At 35.3% G+C, this 24,000-nt stretch overlaps 1 protein-coding gene across 9 annotated transcripts in view; it reads right to left on the bottom strand.

Moving 5' to 3' along the window:
- Window positions 1-24,000, bottom strand: part of RICTOR (RPTOR independent companion of MTOR complex 2) — a 119,686-nt gene that overhangs the window by 65,267 nt on the left and 30,419 nt on the right. For 6 of the 9 annotated variants that reach the window (XM_042951588.1, XM_042951601.1, XM_042951594.1 and 3 more), the window contains one exon: window positions 13,857-13,954. In XM_042951588.1, coding sequence (XP_042807522.1) covers window positions 13,857-13,954 — 98 coding nt within the window. Of the gene's footprint in view, window positions 1-13,856; window positions 13,955-14,416; window positions 14,514-17,864; window positions 17,963-20,558; window positions 22,094-24,000 lie in introns of those variants that run through there. The other 3 variants (XM_042951618.1, XM_042951604.1, XM_042951612.1) reach the window with 3 other exon arrangements.

The raw sequence follows: 24,000 nt of genomic DNA, 5'->3' as shown, positions 1-24,000 counted from the left end.
GTTATGTATTTTTGTCTACTTATGTATACATTCCCTTTTAGACTGAAAAATATAGTATTTATCTCCAACAAATATCAGAAAATATATGATTTTATTACTGTTCAAGTATGCATATTTATTTCTACTGCATTACTGTGTTTTTATTTGACCTGCCAGTTTTAGGTTTCTTTAACCCTCCTTTTTGTTTTCATTTGAATCAACCAATTATGCTTTATTATTCTTTATCCCCCCTCAATAAGTTTACAGTTTTAAAACTATCTTTTAATGGTTACCATTGAGATTACAATGTGCACTGTTAACTAGTAACAGTCTAACAGATATTATTACTTTACCATGTCCTCAACAATGCTAGACTCTTAAAACACTTGAATTTCATTTACTACCCTCACCTTTCACTTTACTGTTGTTTTTCTACCGATGTTTCAAGCCCCATAACACATCACAGTTATCTTTACTTTCAGTTAATATTTAGTCAATATCAATTTATATTTGCCAACAATTTCACCTTTTCCATTATGCTTCATCTCAGTGTTATCTTAACAGGATATTCTTCCTTCTGTCTAAAGAATCCTCAGTTTGTTGTTGACTTGTTTTATTGGGTGTTTTTATTTACTTAATTTTTAGCCAAGGTTGCTGGTAACAGATTCTTTAAAATTTGTTTACATGGAAATTTTTTTTTCACTTTATTTTTTGGAGGATTATCTTCCTGGATTTATAGATTTATGGGTTAGCTGCTATTTTCTTAAAAGCTTCAAGATGGTTTCTATTATCCCTATTGAAAAGTCTGTTATCAGTCTTACTATTGGCTCTTTTGAAGATTTTTTTTCTCTTTGTTTTTCAGCAATCTTAGTGTTCAGGTGTGGTTTTCTCTGTATCTATCCTGCTTAGGAAAACAGAAATTCCCAAATCTCTGGTTTGATATATTTTAATTAGTTTTAGAAAATTTTGTACATGATCTCTTCAAAATTACTTATTGCCCAATTCCCTCTCTTCTCTTTCTGGTAATTCAAATGTCAGATCCTTTGGTGTATACTGCAAATCTCTAAAACCTGTTTTCTATTTTCTCCATTCTCTTATCTCAGTGCTTTGGCTAGATATTTTCTATTTATCTATCTTCTGATCCGGCCTATCTGATCTTCTACCACACCCATCTATTGAGTTCTTAATTTTTAGACACTGTTTTACCATTCTTGAATCTTCATCTAACTTTACACATATCAATAATAAAAAAAAAAAAAATCCTCATTTTCACCTATTCTCTCCATATTTCCTCTATTTCCTTGACATGTAAATAATAATTTAAATATTTGAAGTGCTTATTATATAAATGTATGTGAATGATGTAGATTGCCTGTAGATCCGTTTCTACTATGTTCTTCCTTTCATTGTAGTCATGCAGTCCTGTCTCTTGATATACCCTGTAATCTTTGTATATAAAAACTTGTACAGACTCCTGATAATATCTTTGTCTACAGAGGGTTTATCCTCTTTGTTAGGTCACTGGACAATACTAAGTACAGAAAAGTTGCTGCTCTGGTAAGTTTCAATCTACCTCTGGTTTTCCCTTTTCCTCCCCACTCCCCAGGTCTTAACTGAAACCTATTTTCAACTGAAACCTAAGTTTCAACTGAAACTTATTTATTGTTGAGGGAATTAGTCCCAAGAGGATGACATACCTATTTCTGTCTTACAAAAACACTACAAGCTCCATCCTTATTTTCAAATATTCTTTTGCTTTAGATTTTTAGGTTTCCCATCTCAGATAGTCCCAGGATTCAACAAATGTACTGAGACAAGAATCTCCTTCTAGTAGATTGCCCCTAGGTCTCCACCAAAAGTCTGTGCTGTTTTTTCTGCTGAGTACTCCTGGGCCTAAGGTCTGCATCCCTAGCTCTCTGCCCACACTCTAAAGTAGCCAGTGGGGCGCCTGGGTGGCGCAGTCGGTTAAGCGTCCGACTTCAGCCAGGTCACGATCTCGCGGTCCGTGAGTTCGAGCCCCGCGTCAGGCTCTGGGCTGATGGCTCGGAGCCTGGAGCCTGTTTCCGATTCTGTGTCTCCCTCTCTCTCTGCCCCTCCCCCGTTCATGCTCTGTCTCTCTCTGTCCCAAAAATAAATAAAAAACGTTGAAAAAAAAAATTTTAAAAAAATAAATAAATAAATAAATAAAGTAGCCAGTATCTCCTGGCAAAAGTTGTTGGAGAAGTAAACTCACCTCCACAAGCTTCTCCCTTCTCCAAAGCTTTGGCTCCTATATTTCTTTCTGACTGAGCAGTTTCCTGCTATACCTTCTTCAAACAGGCTTTCCTTGTTTTCATTAAGAACACTGATCTAATACTAACTACTTCCCTCCCACCTGGATGGTATATACCACTTTAGTCTGAGTTTTGAAAACTGACTTTTACCTAAAAGTTACATAGAAGTTTCTCAAGTTATTTGGAGGGCCTAACTGAAATGAATTCAAGAGATTGATCATTTAATTAACACTGAAGAAACAGAAGGGATTCCAAGTGCTATTATTCTTCCTCAGTATGAAGTTATGAACATCTTAACCATACAGAATAAACCAACCAAAGTGGTGGCCATCACATCGGTCTCTGTGAAAGGAATGGACCCAAGAACGTATTTTAAAAGGCACAAAACTGTAGAAATAAAAAGCTAATCCTATCTTATTGGTAGGCTCCTTATAAAATTTCCTATCCAGTTTCTTCTTTAGAAGGAAAAAAAAAAAAGGCAAAAAAGAAATGTTCCAAATAGAAGAAGGAAGAGAATAGGAATAGAGTAGCTATAAGATAACGCAGTATTTTCATAGCAGGGAAGGACACTACACAAATGATCACTTTGTGTGGTAAGGAAATGCTGTGTAAATAAGCAAATAGGCAAAACAAGCTGAAAAGTTTTTGTTCACAGGTCTTTATCCAAAATGTTTGTTATAAAATCCTCAAAATTCTGAAATATGATGAACAAAGAAGCTACAGACTTTCAAACGGCATGAAATTTTGTTATTTTTATTGCATTTTGTTGCAATGTTAAAAGTACTAAAAAATGGGAGGATGAGGACATCTTTATACATAGATATAGATTTAAAATACAATGTAAGATTTCCTAAGCTTTGAGACAAAAGAGAGGAAAATTTATATATCTCTAAAAAGCCAACTGTATACCTAAAAGTTAAATGACATATTCGTCAAAAATATTTGTAAAACTATGATAAGCAAAAGGTTAAGGGCTTGTATTGGTTTGCTAGGGCTGCTATAACAAATACCACAGACCAAGTGGCTCAAACACAGAAACTTACTTACTCATGATTCTGGAGGCAAGAACATCAATGTATCTTGACAGATTCTTTGTTTTGAGGTCCTATCTCCTTGGTTCTCTCTGTCTTCATATGGTTGTTCCTCTGTGTATATCTTTGTACTAATCTCCTTGTTTTATCAGGACACTGGTCATATTGCACTGTGGATCACCCATATTACCTAATTTTACCTCAACTGCCTCTTTAAGGGCCGTATCTCCAAATGCATAAACATTTTGAGGTACTGAGGGTGAAGGTTTCAACGAATGAATTTTGGGAATACATAATTCCGCCCTTAACATTCTATCCTCACATAGCAAAGTAATATAAGCAGGCTCTTATAATGTGAAAGGCCTAAACAAGTTGGGGAAAGATCACTGAGAAGAGGCCAAGAAAAAGTAAAAAGAATTTAATAACATGACGTATTTCCTGTTTCCTAAATTCTGAACCAAATACACTGAAAAGTGCCATTTGAAACAAAGTTTACCAAACTAGCAAGAAATTCCTTTTTAACATGGTTATTCCAAATAAGATAATACACTGTCGGCATTATAAACTGAAATTATAAACCGAAAACATTTTGTAAAATAAATTGGAAAAATGCAGGGCACTTGGGTGGCTCAGTTGGTTGAGAATACGACTCAAATTCCACTCAGATCATGATCTCAAGGTTTGTGGGCTCATGTCAGGCTCTGCCCTAATGGCCTGTTTGGGATTCTCTTTCTCCCTCTCTCTCTGACCCTCCCCTGCTCCTGCATGCTCTCTCGTGCATGCTCACTCTCTCAAAAAATAAACAAATAAGTGAACATTTTTTAAAAATTGGAAAAATGTACTATGGTCAGGATCTGCTTTTGGTGATTTATATGAACAAACTAATCTAAAATGTAAAGTGGTTCAAGCATAAGAGGCTCATGACATTATTTACAATGGTAAAGAACTAGAAACAAAATGTTCATAAAGGAGGAAACTTACACAACCTATTAATATTATATAATATTTAAACATAAGGAAAAACATAAGGAAAAAAGGCCTAATGTACCCTGGTAAGATGGAAAAAATTCTAAAAGATGTGTTTTTTTTTTAAGATACATATTTAAAAAGTCTATACCATCAATATTTTAACACCAAAAATGAAAATGCAATCATAGGTAATTTATTTTCCTCTCTGCTTTTCTGTATTTTAGAAATGTTAATATATACTGAATATGTAGTATATAACCTAGGGATGGTTAACTATATAAAGAATTCATGAATAGGAACAGAAATAACATTTATTGACTATTAATCTTGTTAACCCTAGAAAATAATATTTTTGTAAATGAAGACAAATGAGGCTTGAAGATAGTAGGTAATATGACTTCCCAAGGCCAAAAAACTATTAAGTGGTAAAGCCAGAAATCTGACCAAGCCAGTCGGGGTCCAGAGTCCACTGTGAAAAATGTTACTACAATTTTGTATTAAAATTAGTTACACAGGGACAAAGGAGGAGGGGAGATTGGATATAAAAAATAAAGAAATAACTGAATATTACCATCTTTATTTCATATCTCCAGCCTCAAAAATAGTATGACTCTAAAGTCTGGAGAACTGTACTCTGGTCATAAACGCATAAAACAAGTGAAATTAACTATTATTTTTTCCAAAACAGCTAACTAAAAACACACATAAAAACTTCCCATTTCAGCAAAAAACATGAATAGACACTTCTCTAAAGAAGACATCCGGATGGCCAACAGGCACATGAAAAGATGTTCAACGTCGCTCCTTATCAGAGAAATACAAATCAAAACCACACTCAGATATCACCTCACGCCAGTCAGAGTGGCCAAAATGAACAAATCAGGAGACTATAGATGCTGGAGAGGATGTGGAGAAATGGGAACCCTCTTGCACTGTTGGTGGGAATGCAAACTGGTGCAGCCACTCTGGAAAACAGTGTGGAGGTTCCTCAGAAAATTAAAAATAGACCTACCCTATGACCCAGCAGTAGCACTGCTAGGAATTTACCCAAGGGATACAGGAGTACTGATGCATAGGGGCACTTGTACCCCAATGTTTATAGCAGCACTCTCAATAATAGCCAAATTATGGAAAGAGCCTAAATGTCCATCAACTGATGAATGGATAAAGAAATTGTGGTTTATATACACAATGGAATACTACGTGGCAATGAGAAAGAATGAAATATGGCCTTTTGTAGCAACGTGGATGGAACTGGAGAGTGTGATGCTAAGTGAAATAAGCCATGCAGAGAAAGACAGATACCATATGGTTTCACTCTTATGTGGATCCTGAGAAACTTAACAGAAACCCATGGGGGAGGGGAAGGAAAAAAAAAAAAAAAAAGAGGTTGGAGTGGGAGAGAGCCAAAGCATAAGAGACTGTTAACAACTGAGAACAAACTGAGGGTTGATGGGGGGTGGGAGGGAGGGGAGGGTGGGTGATGGGTACTGAGGAGGGCACCTTTTGGGATGAGCACTGGGTGTTGTATGGAAACCAATTTGACAATAAATTTCATATATTGAAAGAAAAAAAAAACTGCCCATTTCAAAGGATTGAAACACACATAAAAACTACACTTAACACTATTAAACATAAATTAGTATTTGAGATTTCCATGTATTTGAGATTACTAGCATTGTCACTGTATGGTACCATACATTATTTAAAAAAAAAAAAAACCAACAACTGCTTATCATAGTATTATGCTCACTTAAACCTTGGACATATTCCAACTCAAACAATAGAAAAATGAAGCTTACAAGTTGTTTATATCAACATATATAAAATAGTGTTTTTAAAATGGGAAAAATGTTATACTTTCTTAAACTGATTTGTTTATCTCAATTCCTAAAAAGGCAGTAATTCCATTTTTTTTCTGCTACAGTACCAATGGATGTTAACAATACAAAATACTTTGAAATCCTAGAAATAAAGTAAACAAAGTCTTGTCAAGGGTTGGTAGAGTACTTAAGTAGCTTAAGTATGTACTTGGTTCTCATTTTTTGTACTATCTTCTTCACACTTGCCAGGTATCCTTGTAGAAAACTATAGATTCAGAGAAACGCAATTCCCAAATTACTCACCTTTTAGACACAAAATATATGACTGTCCATCATTTAACATCTGTTAGAGTTAGCAGTTTTGATGGAAAATTAAAAAAAAAAACCTCTCAAAGTTATTATTATGATCTCCAAAAACCACAATTTGAAAAGTATTTTGAAAGGACTATCATTTTCTGCTATCTAGTATCACTGCAAGATAAAAATTTCAACTGCAAGAAACATTTCTTTTTCTTTTCTTTTTTTTTTTTAACTGCAAGACATACTTCTGAGAAAAATGTCCACTCAGTTGGAAACTGGAATATCACAAGTAAAAACTAAAAAGAACAATTTATAACAAAACAGCATATTTGTCATTTTCAGTGCCTAATTCCCAAAGATAGTAATAAATGTTAGGGTGATGCTTTCAATGTGGTTAATTCATGTTTTTGTTTCCAGAATTATAGAAGAGGATCTTCTTAATTAGTCTTAAATGAAAATATCCTTTTTGAATTAGAATTATCCCAAGTAAAGACTAAGCTTTCTATATGTAAATAATTCACATAAGAATAAGAAATCACAGAAGACACTGGTAAGATTTCTGAATTTTTAATTACCAGAAAAAAAATAGTTTCACTTCCCATCACCAAGAGTTCACCTATTAGAAGTTTCAAAATATTAGGAATAAACTATTCTAGTATAAAATTCTTATAGTGACTGACTCACTACTTTACTAATAATCTCCTAATTTAAATAACCAAACCCTAAAGTACAAATTAAACCCCTTAAGTCTTACTCTAGGAATAGGCCAAAACCAGCAAGAAGAACCCTAAACTGGTGCGTTTAAACAATGAGAATCTTATCCTGCTTCAACAACTGATTGAATTACTAATTAATCTTCTGTCATTAAGTAGTAGTTTGTCCACTACTATCTTAGCCATTTCTGGTAATTTCTTGTCTCCTGTATAAGTTATTAAAATGTAACACTGCCTTCTCTATCACGTAAGTGTGTTAAGAATAAAATCATGAATTATGCTTAGAAATCACTGAAGACCTTTCAAAATATAAGAATCCGTATCCTAACAGATACTGATGCAAAATGCAAAATTATTAGACATCACACTTTTCACTGGGTTTCTGTTGCTCCCATCCCATGTGTTTTTATGACTATCGGTTACAATGCCTAGCTGAATGTGACCAAAATGAGAGAACGTATAGAAGACAATAAGAGAGGGCTACCCTCTCCTTTTAGGAGAGCTGTAAAGATGATGTATCTTAGCCAAATGGAAGGTGTTTCAGAATGAAGCTAACTTTAAAAAAAAAAGAGAGCTGTGAAATGGGAAAGACAGAATGCAATTAACATTTTTTCAGCCCTTGAATTGTTTTGTTTGAAATTAGGACACAACATTTGGTTTTCCTCATCATGAGAGCAAATAACTTTTTTTTAACTCTAGCTCTGTTGAATTAAGTTTGTTGAATTTGTTTCTTATAAGGCTTTCTTATAAAAACTGAGATATCCAAAAGGAGCAATCAACAATATTATATTCTGACAAAGGTAAAATAGAAGTCTAAACTACCTCTAGGTAATTAAAATATCTGAGATGCTTATTAAAAGTACAATTTTTAAAAAAGATAATGATCAGTTAAAACAGGGCAGTTAAATGCTATGTTATTCCCATTTTACTCATATTGCTCTGAAGGTTAAATGAATAGTTCTCCCAAATAAGCAACAGATTGAGTAATCCAAACTTTAAAAAATATACATGTATATATCATCACAGATAAGATTTCCACATCATGGTCTTTTCTGAGTGCCTTTTTTTTTTTTTTTTTTTTCTTAGAGAGAGAGTGCATGCATGAGCAAGGGAGAGGGGTTAGGGGGAGAGACAAAGAGATAATCTTAAGCAGGCTCCATGCTCAGCGTGGAGCCCAATGCAGGGCTCAATCTCATGACCCTGGGATCGAGACCCAAGTCAAAATTAGTCAGACACTCAAGTGACTGAGCCACCCAGACACCCACAGAACGCACTGTAAAAGCAGGTTTTAAAATAAGAAATACAAAGGCTTTGGCTAAGTAATCACACTTCAAAAATTCTATTCAGCACAAGGAAGTACACAAGTGTTACTATACATGATTTAAAATAGCAAAAAGGGAAAATATTTTTTAATGATGGAATGATTAAATTATGGTATATGTATGTATGTATGTGTATGAATATACATATTTGTATACATATACATATATTTTGTGACTATATCTACACATATATATATCTACACACATACATGCAGTTATAAAAAAGTAGTAGATCTATATTTATAAAAAGGAAAGGATTCTATGATATATTGGAAAGTAGAAAAAAGCAAACTATAAATCAACATATATCATGATCTTATTTAAAAAAAAAACCTTTGTGCATACATATATAATAAGTGGTAAATAAACTGAGCACTATATTAAACACAACTTTTTGTTTCACTCATTTAATTCTCACAACTCAATGAAATACACACACACACACATACACACACACACACACACACACACAATCATATCAGAGAAGGGTAAATACTTCCTAGTGGTTACCTCTAGAGAATGGCATTTTTGTCACAGTGGTGAGGAAGATGGGAAGGGTATCTGAGAGAAGACTTTCACTTTTTACCATATATTGTTCTGTGCTGTTTTAATTTTTTATATTTAGCTTAAACTATTTTTGAAGTTTTTTTTAAAAACAGTACCAAATAAAGACTCCTTTGGAACTTTCAATATGAATAGGAGATGAAATATAGGAAAAGAGAACTTTTAGAATGTAAAGACCTGAAATAGTTTCATCTTTAAACAGGTCTTTAGATTATAAGCATGTTGTCAGTTTTAAAAATAGGATACTGAGATTATATTCATCAGCAGTCTGTTATACACACTACTTTATCTAGTGCAATGATGTCAGAAGGCAAGCATGGGTGTGTGACATTCACATGGTTACAGGATCACATCACTAGCACCCTCTCTTCATGCCTTAAAAGGAAGTTTATTTCTGCAGATGAGGTCTACTCTCTAAAAGATTTTAGCCCCACTGATCTACTAAATTAAGTTAATCCTAACAGCAAGCTTCTACTTCATAACAAAACAACTAGTAGTACGACAAAAACTCATATTTAAAATGCAAAATCTTCTCAATGTAATATAAAACCTTTAATTAAACACTTGTTACATACCAGGCTTTGGAGTAAAAATGAAGAGTAGAAAAATAAATACTACATGTGATTTGTGCTTAAGAAACTCAGTTTAATAAGACAGTAACCCACAACAAATAATAACAAGAGAACAGATAAAATTTAGTAGACACACATAATCTGTTATGGGAACACAGAGAAGGGGGACCAACCAACTCCTAACTAGTCTAAGTGGCATCATAATTATTTTTCTTATTTACTTATTCTATAAAGATATTCATACAGATTTCTCAGAATTTCTAACCATACAAGGAAATGAACTTACAGATTTTACAGAAATACCAGCTATGTAAATGTTTACAAACTTAGCTCTCCAACAAAATGGAATTCAAAGGCATATTATATTATGATTAAATTTACAGTAAGCATTTATTTTGCACAGGGTGCTTGAAGAAGTTTTATAATAAAATCTACAGCCATTTATTTACAGTGGTGGTTCTTAACCAGGGGCAATTCTGTTCCCAAGGAAATATTTGGCAGTGTCTGGAGACATTTTTGTTTGTCACAACTGGTGGAGGTGTGCTACTGGCATCCAGGGGATAGAAGCAGGGATGCTGTTAAACATACTACAATGAAGAAGACAGCCTCCCAAAACAAATAATTATCTGGCCCAATATGTCGGAATTACTGAGGTCAAAAAAATCCTGTTACAGTAACAGCTTACCAATCTGCAATTTGTGAACTCTTAAGCAGACTCATGTCCTTAGAGTCAGCCAAGAAAAACAAAAACAAAAAACAAAAAAACAACTATAAAAATGGCAAAAAATACAAAAGCAAACAAAAACAAAGGCACTACCTGTTACGAAGTACATATTGTGTGCCAGGCATTGTACTGAGACCTTGCCTCTTTACCTGAGTAAAGAAATCGGCCTGAGACTGCCTTGCTAGTTAGGGTCAGAGCTAGGCTGTAAGTCTCTATCTATTTGATCTAAAGCTCATGTTTTTCCCATTGTTATCATAGGGCAGAAAACTGATTTTATCAAGTCCAGTGTTCATGGACTTTACTAATGGGAGAGTCCCTCAGACCCCAACTCAAGGTTTAGTGCCTCATATTGTAGACAAATTCTAGTAAGTCGGGTTTTCTGGTTTTAAATCCATAAATAATTTATAATAGCAAATAGAAGGTTGCTATAAGCTAGCACAAGGGCCAGACGGAAATGTGAAAATTACAAAGAGAGGATATAGCAAAACAAAAAACAAGAATACAAGAAGCCCCCAAGCCTAGGGCCTTTATTAAGGAGATAAATCATTCTGTTATCTACAGTGGTACAATGGGGGAAGAGACAGGGAAAGAAGAGAGAAATGAGGGAAAGAGACAGAGGGAAGGGGGTAGAGAAAGGTGAAGAGAGAGGTGACAAAGGGGAAGAAGGGAAGAAGGAAAGAAAGAGAACAGAGAAGGAGAGAGTGAAGGGAAGACGGGGGAAAAGAGAGTGGGAGAACACATATCAAGGAAAGACCAAGTAAAGAAAACAACTTAGTGAAATACTGTGGGTAAAATTCAAAGATACAGAAACAGTGAAATGGAAAAGGGAAGAAGGGAGAGGGCAAGTGACCTTAACCCAGAGAACCTGAGATTGAGACAGAAATAAATGGAAAATAGAGAAAGGAAAAAGGTGTCCAACAGATTCCTAAAATTAATGCTTTTAATTTTACTACTATTCCAAAAAGCCTATATATGTACTGTCCATTATGGTTAGTATTTACTAGCCACAGGTTGCTATGAGCACTGTAAATGTGGCTAGTCTGAATTAAGATGTACTACATGAATAATATACATATTTGATTTCAAATATTTAGTATAAAAATATTAATAAACATTTCATCATTAATGTTTTATACTAATTATATCAAATGCAATAATCTGGATGTACTGGATTAAAGAAAATGTATTGTTAAAAATAATTTCGCATGCTTCTTTTTCCTTTTTTAGTGTGGTACTAGAAAATTTTAAATTATATTTGTGGTTTGCATTATACTTCTACTGGATGATGTGCTCTAGATTTTTAATATTGCCTTAAGATCCATACTAGTGCCAGAGTGAAAAAAAAAGAAATCACTGCCATCCTTACATCCATTCCCAACTTTCAGAATCCCAGCTGGCAAAAGATGTGGAACTACGTATCAAGATGTCAACCTGATTATGACAGGAACCATGAGTTCAAACAGGACATAAATCTATATTAAATTTGTTTTAAATGGTTAAATCTAGGCAAATGGTTAAGATTTATTCAAGATGAGTGAAGAATGTGAGATAAAACTGGGAAATTTAATAGAAGGGAGTGAAACCAGGAGATACCATTACAATCTTGAAAGAACTTTGGGTCTAAAAGACTTGACATTAGCTGATGAGCACACTGAAGAATGCATTTGAGTATTTTCATTACATTCATTAAAAAATGAAAACATACCTACGGATATTTTGGAAAACTCTTTCTCAAGCACTTATTCAATGTTTTTGGAAGTTGCTTTAAAAATATTACTTTCTGAGGTGCCTGAGTGGCTCAGTCAGTGAAGCATCCGACTCTTGATTTTCAGCCCAGGTCATGATCACGGTTCGTGAGTTCACATGCTGCATCGGGCTCCGTGCAGACAGTGCGGAGCCTGCTTGGGATATTCTCTCTCTCTCTCTCAAAAATAAATAAACAGGGGCACCTGGGAGGCTCAGTTGGTTAAGCATCCAACTTTGGCTCAGGTCACGATCTCGTGGTTCATGAGTTCAAGCCCCGCATCGGGCTCCATGCTGACAGCTCGGAGCCTAGAGCCCACTTCGGATTCTGTGTCTCCCTCTCTCTCTGCTCCTCCCCTGCTTGCTTGCACTCTGTTTCTCACTCTCTCTCAAAAATAAATAAACATTAAAAAAAAATTTTTAAATACATAAATAAACAAATTAACTTTCTTGTCCCTCATATAATTTTCTCATGTTATATAAAAATACGTGCCAGGGGCGCCTGGGTGGCTCAGCTGGTTAAGCTGCTGACTTTGGCTCATGTCATGGTCTCGCAGTCTGTGAGTTTGAGCCCCGCATCGGGTTCTGTGCTGACCGCTCAGAGCCTGGAGCCTGTTTCAGATTCTGTGTCTTCCTCTCTCTCTGCCCCTCCTCTACTCACGCTGTCTCTGTCTCTCAAAAATGAATGTTACAAAAAAATAATAATAATAATAATAAAAAAAATACATGCCAGAATATTCCAAACTTCACAAAAGAAAAATTAACATGTATGTACTTACTTCTCTAACTATGAAAAAAAATCCACTCTATATAGAGCATTATTTCACATCACCATACTGAAAAAACAATTTTGGTACGCAGTGACTATATTTTATCCGTTTATACCTGTGAAATAAAGTCCAAGCCATATCCAATTATTAATTAAACATTTTGGAAAGATTAAAACAGTGCCACTCAAACTTTAATGTACACACAATTTATTTGAGAATCTTTCTTAAAATGGAGATTCTGGTTCATTAGGTCTAGGGTGGAGCTAAGCAGTACGTTTCAAACAAGCTTCAAGGTGATGCCAGTGCTGCTGGTCTGTGGGTCACACTTTGAGTAGTACGGGGCTAAAATATATAATTATTCCCAAATTTAAAATGTAGCAGAACAATGTATATTTAGTAAACTAAAAAAAATAGTAATTTTTCCCAAAGGAACCATTCTGTTTCCTATTTATGGCATCACCTCAAATAACAGGCATTTTAGTGTTTCCAAGAGTTGGTTGTCCAGAATTGCTTCAAAAACCTACCGTCTATCAAAGTCAAGAATTCTTGGATTCTAACAAAGATCAAGTCAGTATTTATTTGGGATGAGGGCCCCTATGTTTATCCTAGGCTCTAATTGAGATCCAGAAAATGGACATAGAATATCAGGGAAAAGAGAGAGGAAGTTTTATTATTTCTCTAGAAATTATGGTGTGCGCACACACACACACACACACATACTTATTAACTATAAACATTTATCATATATTATCACATAAAAATGAGTTATTATTAAAAAGGCAAAAGAAACACATGTGAAAAATCCTGAAGACTGGAAGATGGACTTCTTAGTGACTGTTTTCTTTATTCTTTTCTGAACCTACCAAATTTTCTACAAGCAGCACATAATACTTCCATTATTCAAATACACTGTAATTAATAACACATAACAAAATCCATGAGCAGCAGCAGAGGAAAGCACTAATATTGGGTGATTCCCCAAGAATTTGTTAATGGTAGTTAAAAAGCATCGGAAGTAAGTATAAGGACCAGAATTTTAGATGATCATATTAATAAAGACTCAAGTTGCTTACCTTAGTAAAGTTATTCAGATGGCCTAGTTTTCTCATATTTGATACTCCTTGCAATTTGGCCACATTTTGGAGAATCTCCCTTAAGTTGTCAGAAGGTTCTAGAAGAAAAGATAAGAGAATTTAACATAATTTTAAAAGAGTATTTTCCCAACCAAACACATAAAACATGCAGTATTAAAATTCCGCAACTTTGGCTCTTGGCTTAAAGTCTTACTCTCTATCTCAAATCCATCTACTTAGATGACTTCAAAGTCCATGTGGATGACTCATTAAATGACCTTCATGCCTCTACTCCATTCATACCTACGGTCCAACTCTGTGTATCTTCACCTGGAATTATTCATAACTACTAAATCTTAAATTTCAGCATCCCAACAATCACTTTTGGCTACAACATACAACAGACACCAAAAAAATACTGTCCTATTCGAATCAACCAAAAAACTGAACAAGATATATGAAACTACAGTTCTCAAAACATGGGACATCAGGAAGTAAAGAACAGTGATCCCTGAGAGATGAGAAACACACAAGTGTGCCCTACAATTGCCCCATCTTACTGTCTTAAGAAAGCTTCCAGGCCGGGGTGCATGGGTGGCTCAGTGGGTTAAGCATCCGGTCTTGATTTCAGCTCTGGTCAAGATCTTGCTGTTCATGAAGTTGAGCCCCATGCTGGGCTCTGCGCTGATGGTGTGGAGCCTGTTTGGGATTCCCTCTCTCCCTCTCTCTCTGCCTCTCCACTGCTCGTGCTCGCTTGCTCACTCTTTCTCTCTCTCAAAATAAACATTTAAAAAAAGTTTCCAGGCCTTGCTGCTGAGAGGAGAAATCCAGGCAAGTATTCTAAGCTTTAAAGACAGAGCTCAGAATCCAAGGAAATGAAAAAGAATTAGAAAACAGGGCCTGACACAGAGAGAAACTCTGAAGATCGGCAAAGGAACCCCTGAGGTAGTAGGTATAGCAGTGACTGGTGCATGTGTGTGAAGAAATTACTACTCAAAAGAATTAAAGGGAAAGGACCTTGCATGCACACAGGACAGGGAGCAGTGCCTGTTCCTAACAGCCAGACTGAGAATCTGTATGGTTCATGTGCAGTGGTTAGAAAAGTCTTGGCTATGTAGTAGGGAACAATCAGATAACAGACTAAACACTTCTTTTATCCCACATAACAAATCTTCAAAGCTAGACTTGAAAGAATTAAACTATTTCCAAATAATTAAACTGTCTCAAACCAAAACTCAAGATTTATAAGAATTAGAAAAAATATGAAGCACCTAACAAGGCAAAATTTACAAGGTTTAACAGTCAGTCAAAATTGATCAGACACTCAAAGAAGCAGGAAAATATGACCTATCATAGGCAGAAAAATTAATCAACACAAAATGACCCAGAACTGACAGAGATGTTAGAATTAGCAGAAAAGAATATTAAAACAATTTTTATAACTATAGTCTATATGTGCAAAAACTTAAGAAGCATGAAAGGTGTAAAAATCACTCAAATTGAATTTCTGAAGATGAAAAGTAAGTCTAAATGAAAATATGTTGGATGAGAATAAATACATAATAACTTATAGATGGCAAGAACTGCTAACTTGAAATTATCCAAAATGTAATACAGAGAAAAAAGAAACAAATGAAAGAACATCAGTGAACTGAAGGACTTCAAGTAACACAATTACAAAATATATAACTGGAGTCCTCAAGGAAAGAAATGGGGGATAGAAAAGTTATTTGAAGAAATAATGGGTGAAAACTTTCCAAATTTGATGAAAATAAGCCAATAAACTCAAGAAGTTCAACCAATCTCAAGCACAAAACAGGAAGAAAACTAGACCACAGCACATCATAATCATTGCTCAAAACCACTAGCAGAGAAAATCTTAAAAGGAACTAGATTAAAAAAGACAAGTTACATGGAGAGGAGCAAAAAAGACTTCTCATGGGAAACAAGGCAAATGAGAAGACAGTAGAGTAACATCTTCAAAATACTGGGGGGGAAAATGCTTTAAATATGTAAAAAACATTTTTAGCTCACTTGCTTTACAAAAACAGGCAACGGCCAAATATGGCCCCATGGTTGGTAGTCCACCAACCAACTGGAATAGAGTGTCAATTTCCTCAGGTTGCTTGCTACAAGCTATTTTTCTATGAATATATTCACCATCCCATTTGTTTAAACAAAAGCACAATCTACAGAAGAAAAAAAAAGAGCATCACGTCGCTGATTTTTAAGAGCCATTATGACTGCCTTTGAGATTTTTATCTGTTAACACAAAACCAAAGAACTATTTGTTTTGAATTACTGTTTTCCTCAGCAAATGAAACTGCATTGTCTTATTTTACATTTAGCTTGCATCTGCCTACTTTCCTCCATTCTGTTATACTGGGTGTTAGCCATGACAACCACAAATTGGTTAGTGCCAAACCACTAAGCACACTACAAATCCCAGCTATTTCCAAGCACTTTAAAATTGCTACATACGGAGATCATTCATTTGATTTTAGAGCATCTCCTACAAATTCTGGATGATACTTTTTTTTAAAATTCCAATATAATTCAATCTAATTTTAACTAGTTTAGTTTACGTCTTTATAATTAGTGATTCTTTGAGGTTATCTTAAAAGTGGAATGAAAACAGCTCCCCACTGGGTAGAATCAGATCTACTAAAAAGAATTGCAGGCGACTGTGAATAAGTCAATGGTTAGTATTTAGTAGTATCTTTTCATTATTATAAATGGTACCTGGAGAGTTTAGGAAAAAATTGTAAGCCAATTGTATTAAAATGATTTAACTACATTTGAGAACTTTATACAAATATAATAACAACCCTCAAGGTAATTTAGAACCTACAGCAGTTTGCAAAATCAGAGTTAAGATCATTAAAGCCAGTGTGAAATTCACCTAATGGAAACATATAATCTAACCAGTTCACATCAATTTATAATTAGGTTTTCAAGCACCAAACAAAGCTTCACTGAAGTGACTATACAGTTACTACTATGTAATGAGCTGACAGGACCCACAGTTAAGACCATCAATCTGGAAAGATATGTTCTTCACAAAAGCTTGTGGATTTCTAATTATTACCTATTTTCTAGGTACAAACCGGAGACATTTTTCAAAAACCACAATCTTGCCACAAAAATAGAATCTCTTATCTGAGTTCATTCATTCAACAAATATTATTTAAACATCTATTACAGTCAAGTACTATTTTAGGTAGTGAAAATACATCAGTGAGGAAGAGTGATCCCTTTTTAATGAAAACTGACAACAGCAACAAAAAAAAATCTCCATGCACGCAATGTAAAAATTGACAGGTGGTGAGAAGTCAACACTGGATCAAATGTTTACCAAATGAATAATGATATAAATAATGATATAAAATGAACCTAACACACTAATAATATAGATATTACAGATCAAAATGAACTAGCCTTTCTCCTTCCTCACTGCTTTCTTTTACATAATTAATTCCCAGGAACCTCAACTGCAGACAACTTTCAAAGTTTCTTCATAACATATTTGCTGAAAAACAGAAGCTGTTTCCTCCCAGATACTATGCTACTTCCCAAACCAATTCAAAATAGTTTTGGGGCATTTCAGATGAAATACCATGTAATGTCATGTGCTAGAACATTCTCATAGAAAGATCAGGTTAGGGGCACCTGGGTGGCCCAGGTGGTTGAAGGTCTGTCCAACTCTTGATTTTCGCTCAGGTCGTGATCCCAGGGATTTGGGATCAAGCCCCCTGTCAGGCTGAGCGTGGAGCTTGCTTAAAATATTCTCTCTCTCTCTCTCTCTCTCTCTCTCTCTCTCTTTCTGTTTAACATATTCTCTCTCTGTCTCTTTCCCCCTCTGCCCCTCTCCCCAGCTCACTGCATCTCTCTCTCTAAAATTAGAAGGAGGAGGAGGAAGGGGAGGACAGGGAAGGGGAACGGGAAGGAAAAATATCAAGTTAAAGTTCCCCCCGGAGATTAAATGAGAAATCCTGGTTTCTTCCTTACCTGCCAGATCAGGAATCTGCAAACTTTTTCTGTAAAGATCCAGACAGTATTTTAAACTTTGCAGGCCATAAAGTCTCTGCTGCAACTACTCAACTCTGCTGTTGTACCAAGAAAGCAATTGTAGAAAATACATGAATGAATGAATGTTTATTTCAATAAAGCGAACTTGGCTCACATAATTTGGTGCCGTAATTTGGCAACTCCTGTGCTAGATAGTCAGAACTTAACACTAGAAAGAATAATGAGCAAGCTGAGATCAATGTGTTGCTTTATTGGGGATTGGGGAAGATGGAGAAGAAGCAAAAAGAAATTTAAGGAGTTTACCTCTTTTTATTTATTCCTACTCCCACTTAATGTTTCCAATTTAACTTCTCCAAAACTACCTACTGATAACAGTGCTATGTGAGAAGTATAAAGAACAAATGAGATAATTTACTAGTATATTCCCAGAAGCCTTGATGTTTAGGAAACCCACAGCAGCGTAAGGGGGAAAAAAATGTGGCTAGCTGACTATGATGACAAACCATTCAAAAGCAAGGAAGCAAAACATTAAAAAAAAAAAAAAAAAAAAAAAAAAATTCGTAGAATTACAGTGGCTCTTTTCCTCTTATTGTGTAACTGGTAAGTCTTATGAGTGTTCCTGACAAATCTCTCTGGAGGTAATGAAATGACTGCATTCAACTCTAAGTATCCAGCAATTTAGTATTATATAAACCCATATGCATAGAGATACATATATACAGAAAAACAATAATCAAATCTTTTACCTATATCTATATATCTACCGACATGTATATACACAATCATTCCCTTCCAGTTCAATTCTCCATACAGGTACACATGTGTGTACGTGCACAAACGTATATGTATTTATGTGTGAATAAACATGCATTTATTTTTATTTTTTTTTTATTTTTATTTTTTTTTAATTTTTTTTTTCAACGTTTTTTATTTATTTTTGGGACAGAGAGAGACAGAGCATGAACGGGGGAGGGGCAGAGAGAGAGGGAGACACAGAATCGGAAACAGGCTCCAGGCTCCGAGCCATCAGCCCAGAGCCTGACGCGGGGCTCGAATTCACGGACCGCGAGATCGTGACCTGGCTGAAGTTGGACGCTTAACCGACTGCGCCACCCAGGCGCCCCAAAACATGCATTTATTTTTAAATGTTTTCAATATTTACTTTGAAACATGCTGCAATAAACTTTATATACATATATCTTTACCTGTCAGTAAATACACAACATAAAACTGATTTTTAATTTAGGTTTGGGGCACCTGGGTGGCTCAGCTGGTTAAGTGTTGACTTGCTCAGATCACGATCTTGTGGTTGGTGGGTTTCAGCCCCACGTGGGGCTCTGCGCTGACAGCTGAGAGCCTGGAGCCTGCTTGGGATTCTGTGTCTCCCTCTCTCTCTCTGCCCCTCCACCCCCACCCCCCGCTCACACTCTCTCTCCCTCTCAAAAAAATAAACACTAAAAAAATTTAAATAGGGGCGCCTGCGTGGCTCAGTTGGTTAAGCGTCCAACTTTGGCTCAGGTCATGATCTCACGGTCCGTGGGTTCAAGCCCCGCGTCAGGCTCTGTGCTGACAGCTCAGAGCCTAGAGCCTGCTTCAGATTCTGTGTCTCCCTCTCTCTCTACCCCTCTTCAGCTCACACTCTCTCTCTCTCTCTCAAAAACAAATAAACTTAAAAATAAATAAATAAACTTAAATTTAAAAATTTTAAATAAATTTAGGTTCAAATGCACAGTAAATTAATGACCAAAAACTACTGGCATCCAGCTATTTGGGAGTATTGTAAAGAACAACTATGGAATAAAAAAGAACTATATTCAACTCCAGTTTATTCACCTACAAACCATGTAGGCTAAATTACTTAATCTCATGGGCATCCATTTTTTCCTATGTATAGTGAAAATACTAATTACCTACCTTGAAAGCATTGTTACAAGAAGTGAGGTGCTTAGCAGTGTCTAGCCCATAACAAACACTTAAGAAACAGCAACTATAACTGAAAGTTACTATTTTTTCAGTAAAAACAATTTTTATGGGTCATACGAAAATTATGCAGTTAGCCCAAGCAAATGTTTAACTTGCACATTAGCGTGTCTAAATTAACGAACTTTTGTTTTATGTTTTAGAGCATTAATTTTATGATCCAAGATTTGCTCATTTTTAAAGTGGAAACTTATTTTATTTGCCTTCTTGAAAATATCAAATGGGGCGCCTGGGTGGCTCAATCGGTTGAGCAACCGACATCAGCTCAGGTCATGATCTCACGGTTTGTGAGTTCGAGCCCCACGTCGGGCTCTGTGCTGACAGCTCAGAGCCTGGAGCCTGCTTTTGATTCTGCGTCTCCCTCTCTCTCTGTCCCTCCCCCACTCATGCTCTATCTCTCTCTGTCTCAGAAATAAATAAACATTAAAAAAAATTATAAAAAAGAAAATATCAAACAGGAATTAGAAGTGGGAGCAGAGTAAAACAATACTCTCTGTGATTTATTTGTGAATACACATGAAAAATGCTAATAAGCAACTAGCTAGAAAAGTTAGGTGCATAAGAATTTAATATAACAAAATTAAACATGACTATATGAATCTTTTATGTACTTAATATCTTTATTATTATCTATGATTATTGAAAGCAGACATAATGATTAAAAATAATGGGAATTAGTATAGTTGGTATTACCTTTGCAAAAGCCAAGGGCAAGTCTGTCCCCCTCCACTAGGCAAGACACTGGGAGTATATCTTCTCACCCCTACCCACAGGTCCAAAAGTTGAGGAAGAACTGCTTCAAGTTCTCTAACATTTCCTGTAACTCTAACAATTATTAATATCAAAGAGATAGAATTTAGTAGGGAAAGGATATATTCTGCTAACAGCATCCTGGGAAAAGGACCTTCCTTTTACCTGTACTGCAGAAGAACTCAGAACTTCCCAAAAGAGCCTGTTTAACCTTTGGATACCTTTTCTTATACCAATGACAAAATATGCCCCTTCTGAACTTTCATCATTTGTTCTGGTATAACCGTATGGAATGCAAAACAAGTACTACTGTCTTTCACATACTGAAAACAATCATATTTCCTCTCTGTAGCAGATAATAATCTCTTAATCACTGACATATTTTGAATATAAAAACTGTAGTAGAGATGTGCAAGGAAAATCTATCAATTACTACTGCCAATAAGTCAGTTTAATTATAATCTTAACTGTCAAGTTTATCATACTAAAAACTGAAAGTTTTCACTTAGGGCTATTTTAGAAGTATGATAGACACGAAGCACCTCTTGAAAGGGAATGATTTGGACAGAGGCAGGGCTACAGTGGTCAGCAAGATGACACTAGGTTTCTTTAGCCTGGCCTGGCCTTTGTCTACCCAACTTGGGGAAAAATCCTTCTCCCTCTCAAAGCCTGGCTCAGATGTATAAAGGTTTTCCCTAACCTAAAGCTCCCTTCTTTATGTTCCCATGACACATTTTTCATACCACTATCGCAGCAGTTACGGCAGCCTATCTATATCTGATCTGTCTGGCTTCCAATTTACACCTATTAGTTCTACTATAATTATCAATACCACCTCCTTTCACTCTGTAAAGGATCCTATGTTATATCATAAATGATATGATTACTGTAATTGTAAACTTCAACTATTGTTAATAGGATTTCCTTACAACTAGATCTGTCCTCTGTTTCTCTTTCCAAGAGAGTAGAATAGTTTTGCTGGGTTCTTGTTCCGGTGTCCTACTTGTATCATGATGGCAGGAAAAGCAAAGGTGGCTTCTGCTGTAACATTCTGAGATGGTCTTCCCAATGGCCCAGGGATTCAGATCTCTTTCCCTCCACTTCAATTCTGGATTGTCAAGTTACCTCACCTCACACTTTTCTCTTCCTATTTATTCAAAAATACATCTTCCTTTCTATAATTCCAAAAAGAATTGCTCATTTTGAATGATTTCAAGGGGAAAATATTTATATATTATTGAAGGAGAAGGGAGGTTCTTGTTGAAGGTTATCATTTCTACCATTGACTTGATAAATTAAATATGTGACATCTACCAGTTCACTGATGTGATTGGTTTATAATTTTAGGAACAAAAACCATGTTTTTGTTGGTTTCTTACATGTTTAATTGATTTACTACAAGCATGTTATAACTGTAAGATATAGGCCAGGATTGATTAAGGTATAGAACATGAAAAAGTCGGCTAGAAAGTGTCAAATGATTCATTTGAACAGAACTTCTATTAAGAGATATATGAATATATAATCTTAATAATTAGAATTATATATTCTACAGGCTTTATTTCAAATCACTTTGAATAAATTATAAATAAAATTAATATAAATCGCTTAAATTATTTTTAAGTTAAACTTTAAATAATAGACTATTCTTCCAAAAGTTCCCAAAGAAAAAAAATTCTAATATTAAGATTATATAATGGGAATAATATAGCAGGAGCACAGGCTTCTCCTTTAGATTACATTTAGCCATTTTATTACTTACATAATTAAAAATATAAATGTATTCCATAAAGCATAGCTTTGGCCTATCCTGGAAGTAGTTCTGTATGTAGATTTCTAAGTTTCATTCAATTGTACATTTCAGTGATCACTATATGCCATATACTGTGCCAACTGCTGGGTGAGGAATATTAATAAACATAAGATATGGTCTCAGCCCTAGAGACCAAAATTAAATGAGAAAATAAAGTAATATAACACAGAGGTTGGTAAAGTAATATAACACAGAGGTTGGTAATAAATATTATGGGAACAAAAGAAGGGTGCCTGACAGACTTCACTAGACGGTGAGACAAGTGAGGACAGGAAACCTATCTTTTTCACACATGCAACCCTGGCCTCTGACACAATCCCAGACACATGGTGGGTTTTCAATAAACACTGGTTGAAAGAAAGACTGAAAAAGGCAGACGGATGGCAAAAAGTAGTATGTGAGGGGTGCCTGGGTGGCTCAGTCAGTTGGGCATCTGACTTCAGCTCAGGTCATGATCCCACAGTCTGTGAGTTCGAGCCCCGTGTCAGGCTCTGTGCTGACAGCTCAGAGCCTGGAGCCTGCTTCAGATTTTGTGTCTCCCTCTCTCTCTGCCCCTCCCCTGCTCATGCTCTGTCTCAAAAATAAATAAAAACATTAAAAAAAATTTGTTAAAGTAGTATGTAACAACATGGAAACATGAAGAAGTGCTATTTTCCTCAAGGAACAACAAGAAATTCTATACTCCCAGAAAACAAGATGATCGGGAAGAATAAGGGAAAGTGAAGATGCATTACAATGGCCTGTTGAAATATACTAAGAAACTTAGATACCTTTGGACAAAGGGTATTTACTAAGAAAAACACTTATGCAAGTAGATGGCATATCAGCTCTGTGTTTTAGAAAGACAACTTTGGGAAACAGACTGTAGGAAGGAGAAAGGCAAGTATAAACAGAGGTTACAATTTCTTCCATGCAAGAAACTTCATCAGTAATGAATCAGATGGTCAGAAAGGTAGAGGATTACAGACAGGAGGAAAGGCAGAGGAAGGAGCTAAGAATAAATCCAGGTTTCTCAAGTGGGTAACCTAGAAAATCCTAGAGCAAGTGCAGATTTAGGGAATAATTTTTTTACCATTTGTAGTAATAAGTGTATGCACCAAAAACAAGCAACAACAACAAAAAATACCTCATAATGTTGTATGTGAAAATGATGAAGCAAAATAACTGGCTATTTGGCCTGCATACAAAAGAGACTTACAGGCCAATGGTTTTCAAACTTGTGTTCTAAGAAATACATGAGTTATTATAGGAAACACTGATTCCAGAGCCAAGTATGCCTAGAAAGGGACCCACAGTAATGTGCATTTACAAGAGGTATCCCAATGATCCTTATACACACTACAACATGCTAGAAAGACTGCCAGAATGTTATGTGACTCGATTCTGATACTTTTGGATTATTTGATCTGAACTCTAAGAGATAAAAAGCTACTTTATGAAATATGCTTCTGTATCATTTTCAAATAAGAATGTTACAATATGAAACAAACAACACCCCCCCAGACAAAACAAATTACTAATACATATAGAGAACATGCAATATCATACTAATATTTTTACATGAATAATCTC

The sequence above is a fragment of the Panthera leo genome, chromosome A1 (assembly GCF_018350215.1).
Source record: "Panthera leo isolate Ple1 chromosome A1, P.leo_Ple1_pat1.1, whole genome shotgun sequence".
In the NCBI taxonomy this organism is placed as follows: domain Eukaryota; kingdom Metazoa; phylum Chordata; class Mammalia; order Carnivora; family Felidae; genus Panthera; species Panthera leo.
Note: the sequence above shows the minus strand (reverse complement) of the source record. Positions and strands in the feature narration are given on the sequence as shown.